At 38.8% G+C, this 16,986-nt stretch overlaps 1 protein-coding gene across 1 annotated transcript; it reads right to left on the bottom strand.

Annotated features, from left to right (window-relative positions):
* Positions 1 to 5,122: 5,122 nt before the first annotated feature.
* On the bottom strand, positions 5,123 to 16,674 carry il17ra1a (interleukin 17 receptor A1a). Its single transcript, XM_071501993.1, has 11 exons — positions 16,413 to 16,674; positions 15,221 to 15,245; positions 14,549 to 14,695; positions 12,952 to 13,073; positions 12,452 to 12,578; positions 11,070 to 11,117; positions 10,826 to 10,983; positions 9,454 to 9,528; positions 9,250 to 9,319; positions 7,893 to 8,003; positions 5,123 to 7,733 (listed from the first exon to the last, which is right to left on the bottom strand). Exons 1-11 carry the CDS (start codon positions 16,503 to 16,505, stop codon positions 6,268 to 6,270), a joined length of 2,442 nt encoding a protein of 813 aa, XP_071358094.1. The 5' UTR covers positions 16,506 to 16,674; the 3' UTR covers positions 5,123 to 6,267.
* Positions 16,675 to 16,986: the final 312 nt, after the last annotated feature.

The raw sequence follows: 16,986 nt of genomic DNA, 5'->3' as shown, positions 1-16,986 counted from the left end.
GTAGAAACATTTACTGATTTTAAAGGGAAATACACTTGTTTAACTGTCTTCATTGTCATGTCTCATTTACATGCAGTGGCTTGAACAACAACTGCAATACCATCATCAACAGACAACAAAAGTCTTTGCTGAACCAATTAAAAGGCAGACTTTTATGTTTCTTCTGACATATGCCCTCCAAGGTCCTCTCTCTCCCAAGGAAAGGCAGAAGTACAGTTTCATGACATTGATATAGCGCCACAAAACCTTCTGTGTGTCCAGAGTTTGTGACTTTGAAAACAGAGACAGTCAGCAGTGAATGCCATCCACATCTCATCTGGGTCATTTTGAAAGGCACTGAATTGGGGGACTTGTTGACAGGTGCTTGGTACAGTGACTGCCCGAAGTTCTCTCCTCAGGACCAATCTGCTGCTGCCAGATTTGAGATCTGTTGTTACAGTGGGCTAAGCTAACCGTTTCCCCCTGCTTTCAGGCTTTATGCTAAGCCAGGCTAACCAGGTCCCAGACTTGTCTCTACTGGATGCACAGACATGACATCAACATGAACCTTTTTATTTTACTTTGGATTAGGCAGTCAAATAATCCCACTGAAAAAGTCAGACTGGTACATTAAAATTATTCGGGGAGCACCTTAAACAAATGAAAGTGACACACACGTGTATCTAACAGGTGGTGTTGAAAATCTACCTTTTTCAGAGTGTACAGGTGCTGGTCATACAATTAGAATATCATGAAAAAGTTGATTTATTTCAGTAATTCCATTCAAAAAGTGAAACTTGTATAATGTATACATTCATTCCACACAGACTGATATATTTCAAGTGTTTATTTCTTTTAATTTTGATGACTATAACTGACAACTAATGAAAACCACAAATTCAGTATCTCAGAAAATTAGAATATTGTGAAAAGGTTCAATATTGAAGACACCTGGTGCCACACTCTAATCAGCTAATTAACTCAAAACACCTGCAAAGGCCTTTAAATGGTCTCAGTCTAGTTCTGTAGCTACACAATCATGGAGAAGACTGCTGACTTGACAGTTGTCCAAAAGACGACCATTGACACCTTGCACAAGGAGGGCAAGACACAAAAGGTCATTGCTAAAGAGGCTGGCTGTTCACAGGGCTCTGTGTCCAAGCACATTAATAGAGAGGCGAAGGGAAGGAAAAGATGTGGTAGAAAAAAGTGTACAAGCAATAGGGATAACCACACCCTGGAGAGGATTGTGAAACAAAACCCATTCAAAAATGTGGGGGAGATTCACAAAGAGTGGACTGCAGCTGGAGTCAGCGCTTCAAGAACCACCACGCACAGACGTATGCAAGACATGGGTTTCAGCTGTCGCATTCCTTGTGTCAAGCCACTCTTGAACAAGAGACAGCGTCAGAAGCGTCTCGCCTGGGCTAAAGACAAAAAGGACTGGACTGCTGCTGAGTGGTCCAAAGTTATGTCCTCTGATGAAAGTAAATTTGGCATTTCCTTTGGAAATCAAGGTCCCAGAGTCTGGAGGAAGAGAGGAGAGGCACAGAATCCATGTTGCTCGAGGTCCAGTGTAAAGTTTCCACAGTCAGTGACGGTTTGGGGTGCCATGTCATCTGCTGGTGTTGGTCCACTGTGTTTTCTGAGGTCCAAGGTCAACGCAGCCGTCTACCAAGAAGTTTTAGAGCACTTCATGCTTCCTGCTGCTGACCAACTTTATGGAGATGCAGATTTCATTTTCCAACAGGACTTGGCACCTGCACACAGTGCCAAAGCTACCAGTACCTGGTTTAAGGACCATGGTATCCCTGTTCTTAATTGGCCAGCAAACTCGCCCGACCTTAACCCCATAGAAAATCTATGGGGTACTGTGAAGAGGAAGATGCGAAATGCCAGACCCAACAATGCAGAAGAGCTGAAGGCCACTATCAGAGCAACCTGGGCTCTCATAACACCTGAGCAGTGCCACAGACTGATCGACTCCATGCCACGCCGCATTGCTGCAGTAATTCAGGCAAAAGGAGCCCCAACCAAGTATTGAGTGCTGTACATGCTCATACTTTTCATGTTCATACTTTTCAGTTGGCCAACATTTCTAAAAATCCTTTTTTTGTATTGGTCTTAAGTAATATTCTAATTTTCTGAGATACTGAATTTGTGGTTTTCATTGGTTGTCAGTTATAATCATCAAAATTAAAAGAAATAAACACTTGAAATATATCAGTCTGTGTAATGAATGAATGCAATATACAAGTTTCACTTTTTGAATGTAATTACTGAAATAAATTAACTTTTTCATGATATTCTAATTATATGACCGGCACCTGTATATAAACCTTCAGAAACTGGTGAGTTGAAATGGGAGACAATCTGCATCCTGGTGTTGCTGGGACAACTCCCTCTCAGTGGGTCAGTGCAGTAGATACTGTCATGGCATGTTCACTGTCCTCCATGATGAGCTCTTCCATAAACTTCTAGTAATGTTGGGTGGTCAAAGTGTATTACATAAGTATATGTGACTGAAGATGATGACTTCGTGCAATATGGGTCAGAAGGGTTCAAACTGATTTAGTGCCTATTGTTTATGAGCTGTGAATGAACTCATAGTTGAATTCAATCACAGTGAGGGCATCTGTGCAATTTCTCACCTTTCTTTGCTTGTCTGAGCGATCAGTGTGTGCAGCCAGAGGTTAATGTGACTTGTGCCTTGTGAGCAATGTAAGAAGACGGCAGAGGGGTCAGGACTTGAGGAGATAAAGGACCAGACCGGAGCTGTAGTCAGGTTTGAGCCCTTCTACTACAGATCACAAATACTTAACGTTTTTGTCGATGTACACAGTGAACTGCCATGTATCGCAACTGTCATTTCTCATTATTTCATTTTTTTTTACTCACACACTGAAATGTATTATGTGAAGGAAATTCCAAGCTTCTTCTGGTGATTTTCATGCTGTATTGAAATGGACTGGATGGGAGGAGACCAATCTCAAAACTTGCATTTTGCTTAGAAAATGAGCAGCACTGATGTATATTGGATTTGTATGTAAAAAGGGTCAAACATGCAAACATCAAGTGTCAGCCGTGCCATCACTGAGTAATGTCAATTAGCCTGGTCTTGGGCCAGTTCTATTCTCATGGTTCTGGGTGTCAGGTAGGATTAAGGATAAGGGATTTGTCACATTTAAAGGTATATTGTGAGGATGTTTATAGCTCCCACATATTCAAAATAACAGACAGTACATTTGGAGGTTTGTGCACTTTGCCAAAATCAGGGAATTGTTAATTTACCTTTAAAGGTCCTTTCACACCAAACTGATTGACAGAATTGGTTCTGTCAAAACACAATGTCTGTATCACTCCATGCTGACTCAGCTGAATTGATGTTGATAATGTGATGACTGGATTCCATTTAGGTTTCATTTTGAATTTTATATTGAGCTGGGATCTAAAGAGTCCTAGACTCATATTTACACCATAATATGAAAATCTTTGATGAAAGTTCCTGAAGGATCTTTCAGCTGCTTCAGAAGCTTTAAAATAATTCCAAGCTGGAAGTTGGAAGAATAAGTGGAAGATGACTCTCTATTTGACCTGTGCTAATTAACAGTTCTAAGTCTCTCTGCATTTTGTTGCATTCTGTGTAGCCAAATTGCTGGTTTATAAATCCACCCACTTTCCCCTGAAAACACTTACCTGCAGCTGTCAGTCATTACAATACAGATCAGTGTCACCAGGTGTCACCAATGTGTATCTTATTGTCTTCCTGACACACCTTTTAATTATTTTCAAACCACTTATAGTCTTCCGTGTGTACATCCTTCAGCGAGCTGCCTGAGGCCATACCTGTAGGTTGGCATGGTGGGAAAACATTCAGTCCATTCAGCTGAAGCAGTTGGATTGTTTAGTCTAAATGCTAATCATCAATAATGGTCACTGTTGTTGAGAACAATGACATAAATGATTAAATAGTTTGACAAAATGATCTCAAGGTCAACTTGGCTTTCCAGAGTCTTCCCCAGTGAAGAGTTTGCTGACATCATGTGACCTAAGTGTGGAAGTAAAGTCAAATGGTAATAGGTGGCTGTATGTGTGAGGAGATGATAATCTTTGACTCTGACATTTGACATCTTGATACGTCTGACTCCCCACAGCTGCCCTGTGAATGAAGTTCCATACACAGGTCACAAGATAACTCAGAGGTATCAGCATGACAAAGACTGTATCTGGTGATGTAGACCATGATGAAAGCATGCAGACCTTGAGATGATTTTTGTCAACACACTGTTGAAAGTCAAAGTTGAGGTTGAAGAGACTTTTGGATCATTGGATCTCAGCAAATCTTTAACTGAATTGTTGCTCATTCTCTCAGCAGACATCAGGGCGCTGTGTGAGAGCACCCTCTGCAGAGATCAGGGTGCTGTTGTGAAGTTGATATCTGACCTCTCTGTGGAGGATCAGAGTTCATAGAGCTGCTGCTGCACATACAATGTGACATGCTGACTGCTTCAGTGGTTCTCTTTGTTTCTCATATTGCAATGAGAGTAAAACGGCTTCTGTTTTTTCATTGCTTATCATATCTTGCCAAAGTATTAAAAATGTTATATTCTATACTTTTTTGTACAATTTCCTTGTGCCAGTAATTTCCTGAACCTTTGCATTGTATGCTGATGGAAAGGCTCTCTAAAAATCTGTGTTTGGATTTGCACATGAACCTTAATACAGATTAATCACAAGCAGGACCATTTATTTACATGAAACTTTAAACTTAAGTATAGTGGGCCTTTAACCTGCATGAATAACCACAGTGCACAACTACACTGAAACTACCAAAGGCTTTCATGGATATGGGTTTTCAAAGCAGCCAGTCATGCTACACATATTTTTTCTTAATTAGGCTACGTGCAATGAAAAACACAAAAAAAATGTGTACAATTTGAACACTCGTACCTTCAAAAATGTGGGTTTTCCTTTTTCTTCAAACTTGTTTACAGGGCAGAATATTGCTGTCGTTTACACATAAGACTCTACCTGTACTATAAAGTCGTGTGGTGTATATCTGTACTGATATAATCCAATCTATGTACTGTAAATGTAAGTCAGAGTATTATGTGGTGGGAACCTGAAATAAATCTGAGGAAAGTACTGCACAAAGTGTTCATTTATTATACATTCTTTTAAAACAGGGAAACAATTGACCCCTATCTTTTTTAAAGATAAGTGCTGGTTTACTATTTAACAAAGACCTTCACCATCAAAGAAAATTTCATCCCTGCACAAACACAACCTTATTTGTGATATATATTCTCCTCTAACAGGAATACTTTCATTCATTGGTGGAGCATTTGATTTTTCATATGAATAAGTTCAAATGTAGAAGACAACACATCACCTCAAAATATTTCCTTCAACACAGAAAAAAAATCAGCAGTTTAAAACACCAGCAGAAAATCTCATGTTTTGTTTTCTGTCCCTCAGCTCTAAAGACAAAAGCTGTCTTTCTAGATCCAACATTACGGAACACCATTCAGCAATCACTGGTTAACTTCATTCATGTATACACAGCTACCCATTAATGGGCCCTAATAACCCACGTGTTTCTGCCACGTGTATTCTCTGTGTGTGTATTAGTTAGTGGTAACCTGATTAGCAAAAAGGTATGTAGTAAAATGTACCATGTAAAAACTGAAATAAAAGAGGACTTAAAACTGAATTTTAACAAGATTTTCTTGGTGCTACATCTCTACAAGATGGGGCCTCAAGATTGTGTAAAACTACAGGTGTTAACTAACGTAACAAGACCCTTTTAAACAGAGATCCTCTGTCCCCCCCACCACCCACCCATTCCATGGTCGTACCTTTCATACAGAATGGTGAGGTGGGATAAAGGTGCAACATTCCTGCTTTGAACAGTGTGTAAAAGAGGGGCTTCTACTTTGTGGGTTTGTAATCCAGCCTTGCAGCCTCCGTTCTCAGTGATGAACCTCAGGCAAAAGTTCATTCAACTGATCACTAGATGCTGCCACCATGAAAAAAGAGTGCAAATGATTACATTCAAGAAGTCCATCTTTTCATCTTGAATAAGTCAAGAATTTTTCATGCTAAATTGGGCCAAATCCAGGTGCAACATCCACAACACAAGTCTATATGTACATTTCACCAGTCACTGTGTCTACTTCTTTGTTCCATGATGATATGATCATATTGGTAATATTAATATATCAATAATATTACTGAATGAAATCATTGAAAATTTGGTACATATTTCTGAATTTCAGACTGTGAGCATCAGTTTCCTTCAGGACCTATGTCAGAGTATCTGAGAGTCTGCTGAAACAGCTCCTCCTGCAGCCTTTCCAGAGCCACCATTGGATCTTCTTTGAAAGGTGGTTCATGCTGGAAGGAAACTTTTGAGATGTAACCTTGATCAGATCCACTGTTCGGACCACTGTTTCCACTGGGCTCCACAACCTCATCGTCCTCCATCTCTACAGGCAGGGAGTGGCTGATTTCAGATGGAGGGAAATACTCACTCTGGATGTTTGCGCATGAGGAGTCTGGAGGGTTTAAATCAAATGACTTCTGTATAGCTGAGCTCCCCAGGTCCAAACGAGCACAGAGTTGGCTTTTAGGCATAAGTGAGCATTCTTCATCATCCTCAGTGGGAATTTGATACAGTGGCTCTTCCTCAAGGGAGAGGAAGTTCTGACTTGGTAATGGCAGCTTGTTCCAAACAGGCTCAGATGTGTAGAGAGATTTTGGACTTGGACTGTGGGGATTCAGGTGGTTTGTTAATACTTGATCCAGGTTTGATGGAAACTGATTTTGGAATTCAGGGTTTGCTATTGGTTGTAGTTCTACCACTGATGACAGGTGGTGCTGTGGGTTTAGTTCAGGTGTAAGGACATGAACACTGTTACCATTTTCAGAGATTTTTACCTCATGGATGTAGACAGGGGGTCCATCTCTGATTTGAGGAACAAATTCTAAGACTGGAGGGATCTGCAGGTGGTCAATGAGCAGGTTGGCCTCAGTCATGACGTCCTCCTCACTTTGCACACACTCCTTCTCAAACCAATCAGGATTTTCCAACTGGTAGGCTTGGAAAGTTTCAATTGCATTCCTCAGGTCTCTGCCTGAGGGACAGTTGAAGTATTCATCCCCACCGATGCCCTCAATGTGGTTGACCTGACCTGGCTGATACTTTTCAATGTCTAGAATGCGGAAGTACAACTCTTCAAAATGCTTCATCAGCTTGTATTTGACTGCAATGTCAAAAACTGATGGTATGTCTTGTTCACTGCTGATGTCATCAAAATAAGCCACCATGTACTTGCCCAGCATGCCGGCCTGGTGCATATCTGGTAGGAAAAGGTGGAGAAAGGGAGTGAGCATGTCGTCTGTAGAAGAGAGAAGGTCCTCCCTTAATGTCACCCGACCTTGACCGCACAAGGCTCTCCACTTTGCCTGGACACCTTTTGAACACAGCACCAGAATTTTGTCAGATGGATTTTTCAGCTGTTGCCGTTGCCACTCAAGCCAGCGAACTCGACCCACCATGCCAACCGAGCTGGAGTCCAGCAAATCTACCACCACCTTGGTGCCACACTTGATCTTGAGGAAGGCACAGAGCTTTAGCACTATGTCCCTGTAGAGGTAGTGGTCATGGGAGTAGATGACCAGCACTTTGGGAGCTTGTTTAATCTGCTGCATATTCTCACCTCCCACAGGTGCTTCATCAAGACCAGCTTTGCCTGAAAGTGCACAAGAGCACATACAAGATGCAAAATTATTTTAAACCAATAACAACAAAAGCACAAATCAAAAAAATGAACATTTTTCAATGAAAGGAGAAGAGTTTTGAAGTTAATGCAGATAGAATTGAAATTGCATTTACAATATTTGAGACTAACCTGGCTTCCTGCAGAGGACATACATAGTAATTGTCATTACTACAGTCATGAACATCACTCCAAGGACGACAAATATGTACAAATTATCTTCTGGGAAGTCTGTTGGAGTTTCTGTGAGAAAGAGAACATATTTTATTGATTAAGTGTTGCTATTTGGTATTGGTCAGTTAGTTGGTATGGTGTGAGGTATTATAACTTTGACCTGCACAGTCATTCAGATCCAACCATATGGACATCCGACATACATATGTTTTTGAGCCAAAACTGAGTTCTAATGGTCAATAAGCTTTGACCATTCGGCTATATTTAGTGCCTGTCATTGCTCAAGCCTAAAAATAAATTGTACAGCCACATAAAACAATGATTTAAAAAAAAAAAAGAAAACTGGAAAACTAAAAAAACAGCTGACCTTGATATTGTATAACAGTAAATATGTGTATCTGTAATAATAAAACATACAAGTATAATTATCAATACAAAAAACAATTTCATACATACTCATTACTGCAGTCTCATGCCGGTTAAACAATCTTCAATGATCTTGAACATTTATCATGTCATTCTATAAGTTTTGTTATGGCCAAAGGTCAAGGTCACCATGACCTCATTATCTGTCCCATTCTTGTGAACGTGATATCTCAGGAAAGCCTGGAGGAAATTTCTTCAAATTTGAAATTTCTTCATATTCATTTGGTTGAATATGTTGGTATTAGAAATCAACAAACAGGCTACAGACAACAATATATTCTAATAACAGGTAGAACAGTGTAATTAGCTTGTTCACTTGCTACCGCTGCTTCTTAACCCCTTTACGGGACAGAAAGCTGTTCTGAGATCAGATGTAGAGAGAGATATAATTTCCTCTTTAGTATCACTCTACCTGGTGTCTATGTTTAGCTTTGACTGCTCAAACGCTTTTGTGACACCGAAGGGCAAATGGCCTTTCCTCTAAAATGACAAAATTCCTACACTGGTCACCAGCTTTACATTATAAGATTGTTAATACTCATGTATCACCGGATTAGCAGCATTTTACTATTGTAGCTGGTCAAGGTGCTAGTTTAGCTAGGAGCTAGTTTTAAATGTGAAAACAAGGGCAAGAGGGGAACAGCAACACTGGTAGGCCTACTGAGTATATAAATATTGATGCTAGATGCAAAAATATTGTTAGTTTTTACAAGAAAGTTCCTAAAGTCTTTGATCTGTTACTGTGTATAGCTTTATTTAGATGTATACAGATCTTATATCTTAATAAACATTCAGTCCTCTTTGGTTTGTCCCTACCAATGTTGAGACCAAACCAACGCCCTTGCTCTTACTTGACTATGATATTGATATTCCTTAGCTACCAACATACCACGACAAATATCCAGAGTTTTTCTCTGACGATCGCAGTCCTGGCCACATTGTAGGAATAGTGGTTTGATCTGCAGTAAAGAATTAAGTCATGTTAACTCCAACATGAAGGTCAAATGTGATCATGGAGAATGCAGTGGTAATTAAAAAAAAAGTTGGGTAATACACAAACATCACTTATCGGAACAGATGTGAAAAGATTTACCTGAACGTCAAACAGGCAGCAGGAGCTTGGCCATTTATCAAGGCTGAATGTTACATTCAGTTTCGTGTGATTACCCTGGAGAAGAGAGTTTTTTCATGTGAGTAGTTTTACTATTTTACACTTTTATTTTACACTTTTCCTGTGTTTTATTTAAAGTGTTGATCAGAATCAGAATCGGTTGCCGAGTATGTTTCCACATACAAGGAATTTGTGCTGGTGATTGGTGCAATTGGGGATCAGGGGGATCAGTGACAGTGGGGCTCTCTAGCCTTGTTGATAAGGCTGATAGCAGACAGGAAGAAGCTGTTTTTGTGGCGAGAGGTTTTGGTCCTGAAGGACATAAAATATATGTGTGTATATATATATATATATATATATCTCAATAACAAGATATATTTGTGGTTTTAAGTACCAAAAACCACACCTCCTCTCTCTGGCTTCTCTCTGGAGCTCTAGTAACAACAGGTCGGTGAGCCAATCAGAAGAAAGGCTCTGAGGATGGTGACTACTTTGTTGTGACATCACAAAGTTACAGACGTCCTGACGGCTCATTTTAAGGCAAAGGCTCTGAAAATAGGCTGTGTGCATTTCTCTGTGGACTGAGCACTTTGATACTTTCACAGTATCAATATACAACCTAGACCTACTTTATAATCAAAAAAGACATGGAGAGCTCACTTTATACAATATGGGACCCTCAAAAGTAGCCTGCTGAACAGACACAAGATGCTGTAAGAAAACAATTATCAATTTAAATGTTTATATTTTTTGACTATAATTCTGGTACACTTGAACATGAAAATAAGAAAACAGAGACTGAGATTTAAGTCAGTTTTTAGGGGGCAGTGACATAGAGACATGTGGCTACAAACAAGATGCCTGAAAAATAACTGTTTTCCTGTTACTGATGTTGACCTCATGAGTGCACATCTGTTGCAACCCGCTGTGCATTTTCTCATCAGTTTGAAACTTTGTTAGTCCCAATCTGTAGAGTTACATATATTGAAATAGCTTGTAAATATAATCAATATATTTACAAGCTACTTGAATGTATGTAACTCTACAGTCGCAGATAGATTTTAAGGCTCACATATCATATCTTCCTGCACAGTTATGTCCACAGTCCACAATCAGCAGAAAAATACTGCAGGAAACAAAAAAGTTTGCTGCACTGAAAAGAAAAAAAAAACTGGGGTAAAAACTAGGCTAAGGTACAAAATACACACAGGATGTTGTAATGAGCAGCTACAGTAATGTTCTGGGTCAAACCACTGAAAAGGAAACTGCATTCATCTTCTGTGTGAGATAGCCTACTGCACAAATACTCTTCAAATACAGAAGCATTTGAATGTTCATCATGATGTGACCTTACCTTGTAGACACGATCTACATGTTGTGGAAAAGTGGGACAACTAACAATAACCATGTACTCCTCACACAGTGGGTCAGGACTGAAGCTGATATCCAGAGAAGAACTTCCCCTGACGGGGGTGATCTCAGCCAGACTGATGTTAGGCTGCCACATACTTCCTGCAGTACAGCAACACGACAAAATGCTAGAAAAAGTTTATATGATTTACTCATTCTTACTGGACTTCAGACTCTCAGTGGCTCACCTCTTTCTATGCAAAACTGGGTCCTCTGCATTTTTGGATCCTGACAATCTGAGTAAACGAGAATAAGAGAATTTCATCAAAGTCAAGTCAAAAGGACTGAAAACAACATGGGGATGAAAGTCGATGCAGGAAATCCTCCTAGTTTGGTTATTTTTCACCACTGTCACGTCACATTGAATTCTTGGTATTTAAAGAAGTTTGTTTACAGATGTGAGACCTCGTTGCATGACAGTATAATATTGTGAGGTCTTGATCTTACCCTGTACAGTGCCTTACCATATGTTGTGATTTGGTAATATACAAATAAAACTGAATTGAATTGAACCTATATGCTGTCTACAGTTGAAAAGCTACCATGATGTTTTAGATATTTCTGTATATATACTGTATATAATCCTATAAATTCCAGTTAACCATCTTATTTAGGCTGCACACCCAGACACAAAGAAAACAGTCTGATTACATGAGAAATAATTAAATAAGCAAGCTCAAATGGAATGTGCCGCCATGAATTCAATGATAAAGAACCGCTATGCTTCCAGTTCTAGTGTCATCAAGAATGCTCACAGAGGTTTCAAAAAATCGGTTTTACCTCATTAATCTGATATTTATGTATACTAATCTGCATACGGTGTAAATATGACGTTTCTACTGTGTTGTTGTTCTTTTTTAAGCCAATTGATTAGCAACATATTTGTCTTTGCATACAACATAACCTGGTACAAATTTGAACCTGTTACTATAAAGGTCCCGTATTTTACACTTCTCCAGTGTTTTATTTGAAGTGTTGATATCCATAAGAAGATATATTTGTGGTTTTAAGAACCATAAACCATCTCAGTGTAGTTTTACATCTCCTCTCTCAGGCTTCTCCCTGGAGTACAAGTAACAACAGGTCAGTGCGCCAGTCAGAAGCGAGGCTCTGAGCTGAGAGCAGTGACTGCTTTTGGTGTGACATCACAAAGTTACAGACATCCTGACGGCTCATTTTAAGGCTGTTTCTGAATACAGGCTGTGTTAAGGAGTTACAGCAATTCCCAGGAAATCTTTGCTTCCTCATTAATATGCATCTTTATGCAACAATGTGCTTCAAACTAATCAAATCATCTGCACATGAAGTGCCTGTGGTGTAAGCATGAAGTTATGTATTGCTCTCGAGTTATTGTGTTCAATACAATGTGCCAACAGAGTGACAGATCAACAGAGTCAAGAGAGTCACAGACACCGGATGATGACATAATGTCAAGATAAAATCAGACTAAACTCACTTAACTTCCCAGACAGTGACTCATGAACAGAACAGTAAGACAGACTTTTACAGTTTAATCTGCTCAATCCAAAACAACAGCAACAACAAAATGCTGGTTTTGTCTTCAGCTCACCAGGAACAGTGACATCAGCGCTGATGTCGTAACTGCTGTGGTTTGGCTCAGGTTTGGGGATGTTGAATACAGAGACCCGGTACCTCTGACCAGGGTCTAACACCACCATGTTAGCTGAGAATGACCACTGAAAACACAAAACAGACTGTTACTCTTTGAAAGCATGTTAGCACAGATAACAGTGTTGCTATGACAGGGAGTGTCCAAATTAGGTTTAAATGTTGACTCTTATATTTGATATTTGTTTATTTCATAAATTGTGAACTGAATTGAGTCCACAGCGGTGAGTATGAAAACTGTTCTGAGAGTTAGTGCTAAAAGTTTGGTTCTTAAATCTGTGATCAGATATTGCTTAATTTATTTTATCAATGTACAAAACCAATAATAGCACTAAGATGTATCCAGAAAATGAAAAATAAAAACTGTATACTGCCTGTGTGGCCATGAAATTTGAATATAAAATCATATCATGAAAAACTAAACAACTTTGAGCAACCAACCTTTTCCCCTGATGGACTTCTCATTGGGAGTTTGTTTTTGGGAGAATATCGAACACACAGGTTCTGATTGGTGGACATCACCAGAACATGAAGCTCAGTGGCCTTCAGGAAACGGATACTGCCTAAGGAGATACACAGCAGAGCTCATTACTCCCTCCTGTCTTCACTGTGCTACATTAAAGGAAGATTCAGTTTTATTGTTTTGGGTCTCGTTTTTGTTATTTTGTCCATCATTTTTTATCAGTAATAATAACACTGTCCTCACCAAGTTGGCTGCTGACATCAGTACAGAGTCTGACAGTAAGGGTAATATTTTAAACCATTTGCCTTCACTTTCTCTTCCAAATAATTGCCATTAACATGTTGGTCTGTTTCCAACATGTTTGATTGTTTCTTGTCCCATCAGAAATCTTTTTAGTGACGTCACAATGTTCCCAAATACTGTACTTTATAATACGCCCTCTGAGCAGCACTCCATCTTCAGGGCAGATTGGAGGCTACAGTTAGTCGCTGTTAGAAAGTAACTAACTAAAAGCTAACTTAAGCAGAAGACATGATAGAGACAAGACTTAACACTGGTGTTGATTTCCACCGCTGGAGACAGCTCTTGGCCAGTAAAGAAATTAAGTTTGATGCGGAACTCACTTCAGCGTTTCATGGTAAGGACTGGTGGACTGGTAAGTAAACAGCTTTTTATGCTAACATCCACTCACCCCCTCGTTTCCTCATTCACTACACTCTACATCACTCAGTAATGAACACTGACATTTCAGATACTTATAAATCACTTTGTGTCATCATTGAATTTCCATTTATACACTATGACACATTGCTTGGTGGGATTATTTCCAAAAAGTTGTGTATGCACCATGGACACTAAATTCTTCCTCCATTGTAGAATCTTTGAGGGAACTATATAAAGCATAAATGTCACACTTAACACACTGAAATCAAATGGTAGACAGTAAATATAGATCAATATTTAGTAAATAAGGAGGGATTTTGGACACAGTTATTAACTTGATGAATATAGTGTTATTATTACTGATATAAATTATGGTCAAAGTGTGAAAGAAGACACAAGTTGTAAAAACTAATTTCAGAATCAGTTTTTCAGAATCAGAATCAGAATCAGTTTTATTGCCAAGTATGTTTTCACATACAAGGAATTTTTTCTGGTGATTGGTGCAATTGATCAGCAACAGTGGGGCTCTCTAGCCTTGTTGATAAGGCTAATAGCAGATGGGAAGAAGCTATTTTTGTGGCGAGAGGTTTTGGTCCTGAAGGACCGCAGCCTCCTGCCAGAGGGGAGTGTCACAAAGAGTTTGTGTCCAGGGTGGGAGGAGTCAGCTACAATCTAATCAATCTAAATTTAATTATCCTTTGAAGTTTTTAAATCATCATCTGAACTTTACTGTCTAGAGCTATTTTGGTAACTGAATCTGAAATTCCAACAAAGAAAAATCACTGATCATTGATCATCAACATACTTGGCAATAAAACTGATTCTGATTCTGATTCTGATTCTGATTGTGCTCATTGTGTTTATTCATCACACTATTATTCTGTATAATGATGTCACAGCAGACTGACTCACCATCATCCTTTATCTTCCAGTTAGCGCCCAGCACAGGCTGCAGGTGTCCTCTCTCATCCTGCCTGGTGTCCACAGACAACTGCAGTTCCTCTGGACTGCTGGGAGTGTAGTGACTTACATCCAGCCAACCCCTGTCCATACAGTTACCTGCACAGACACACACTGAATGTCAGAGAGCTGGGAAACCTGACATAATCTGACATTCCCATGCACATTAAATGTGCATGTCTTTAATTGTTTGTTTGTAAATCTATTTCTTAATTTAAATGAAAACGTTACAGAGGATTATTTATAGTCAGCTACTTATAAAACTGGTGGTCTGACATATAAAGTTGTTGCTAGAGTTTTGATTTCTTAAAACTTTTCCCTACTCCATGCATCTTAGAAGGAGGTGATCTTCTGCCAGGAATCCCTGCTCTGCTTCACTTTAATGCAGGAAACTATTCCAGAGTGTCACTACACTTAATTAAATTTTAAGATGTAATGGGTGAATGGTGACTAAATATATCTAAAAATAATATTAGAATGCCGCAAAACTCAAATCTGTGATATGTGAACATGAAGTAACAGAATACTGAACAGCACTCTGCCTTCTTCAACATGTGCTAAAACAAATCAGAACAATAAGGAAATTACAGTAACAGGGATTAAAAAAGAGCAGCATTAACTCACTTGTATTGACTGTACACTCCAAATCCTGTGGAGGAAAAAAGAGAAAAAGAGAAAATTAAAAAGGAGAATTGTAGTATTATCGTTATCTATTATTATTACTCAATATAAGCAACTTCTGTTCAGATCCCAAAAAGGCCTGGCCCTGAGATCTGAGGATAATCTCAGATCTCAAAATGTTGTGATGACATGTATTTCTAGTTATTATGTCACACAAAATGATTTTGTTTTAATGACAAACTTACATATGCTGTTATTAGAGAAAAAGGTCAATTCAGTCTGAAATTAATAATGACTTACAAATTAATTAATTAATGAATTAGCAATGGTTTTAAATGCTATTGTACAATTTGATATAAAGCACTTTGAGCTGCACTGTTTGCATGAAAGGTGGTGTAAAAATATTATTACTATTAATAAAGTTTTCCCTTCACAGTGTGTCTGTGTGTTAAACAAATTCTGTTTGCTCCAAACATCATTTTTAGGTGGGCAACAGCATTTTCCCTGCTGTATATACCAACTCACTGTAACTGGCAGCACTACGTCATTGTAACTTTTATAACTGCCATGCTGAAGCAAGGTCATGTTTGGGTTACTTTATAATAAATCACATCAAAAGGCCCAAAAAGCCGGTATGTTTTTTTAACTACACGTCATTATGACATGGAATAAATGAGACATTTATTTATTTTTCTCTCTCCATTGTGGTGCATTATTCTGGTATGTGAATGACGTAGAAATATTTTTTTTCTGATTTTTGTGTTCCATTTGTTTCCTGAGGGGGAAAGGATGGGTAGTATGAGGATGCTGTTGTGTTTATGGGTTCATCCATTGGTGATTGCTGATTACTGTACAATGAATATTGTAAAATAAAAACAGCTGTTTATTTTACTGTTAGTAAAATAAATAAATAAATAAAAACAATTAAAAAGTAATCTAAAATAAGTAAATCAGACGTTAGTCATTCATCAATCAATGTTGCCCAAAAGAATCGACTGGCACTGTTGCAGAAAGTCTATAGACCTACACTAACATCACATCACCTGTACGTTAAGAGATAAGAAGAATTGTTTGTTTTGTTGGACAAAACTTTGTGCCCCTTCCACGAACCTTCAGGCAGACCATCTTATAGTTAAGGCAAATAAAATACCTTTTTTCCCTCTGTCCCTGTTTAGCCGCGCCAGGCTGTGCTTACCTGTCGAGAACAATTGAGCGGGGGCCATGTTAAAACCTTCACCGTGGACGACAGTGACGCACACAGTAAAACCAAAACCCCTTGAAGAAACATCCTTAAGGTACTGTCACACCGTCAGTTCTCGTGTAGAAAGTCTCTGTGATCCGCCATTACAAAATATTTCCAACAACCTTTTAACGAATGCGGTCTGAACTAAAGAGAATACACCATGAACTGCTGTGACTGACGCTGTCGTTGATTAATGAAAAACTTCCTGCTTTGTAGGGAAATAACGTGCTCTGTTTACAGTAAGTTACCTCATGCTGCATTCACGTCACATGGGAATAAAGACTACTCTGGCCGCTTCTTTATCTTCAATTTTTATTGGGTAACGGACATTAAATCACAAACCTAAAATTGAGCAAATAAACTTACAGCTTCAGACCATTTTCATTTGAGAGCTGCTAAACAACTAAGTGATATGATTTTCTTTGTTCATTTTACAAAGGAATGCTGGAAAGACTTGTCTGCACAACATTGTTTTCCACTTACAGCTGAGGTAATTTTTTTGTCAACTCCAATCCATTCAGATACT

This window comes from Trachinotus anak, unplaced genomic scaffold (assembly GCF_046630095.1).
Source record: "Trachinotus anak isolate AG129_WGS33_773 ecotype Australia unplaced genomic scaffold, CSIRO_AGI_Tana_v1 ptg000018l, whole genome shotgun sequence".
Lineage (NCBI taxonomy): Eukaryota > Metazoa > Chordata > Actinopteri > Carangiformes > Carangidae > Trachinotus > Trachinotus anak.
The sequence above is the reverse complement of the archived record's forward strand: the minus strand, read 5'-3'. Positions and strand labels throughout refer to the sequence as shown.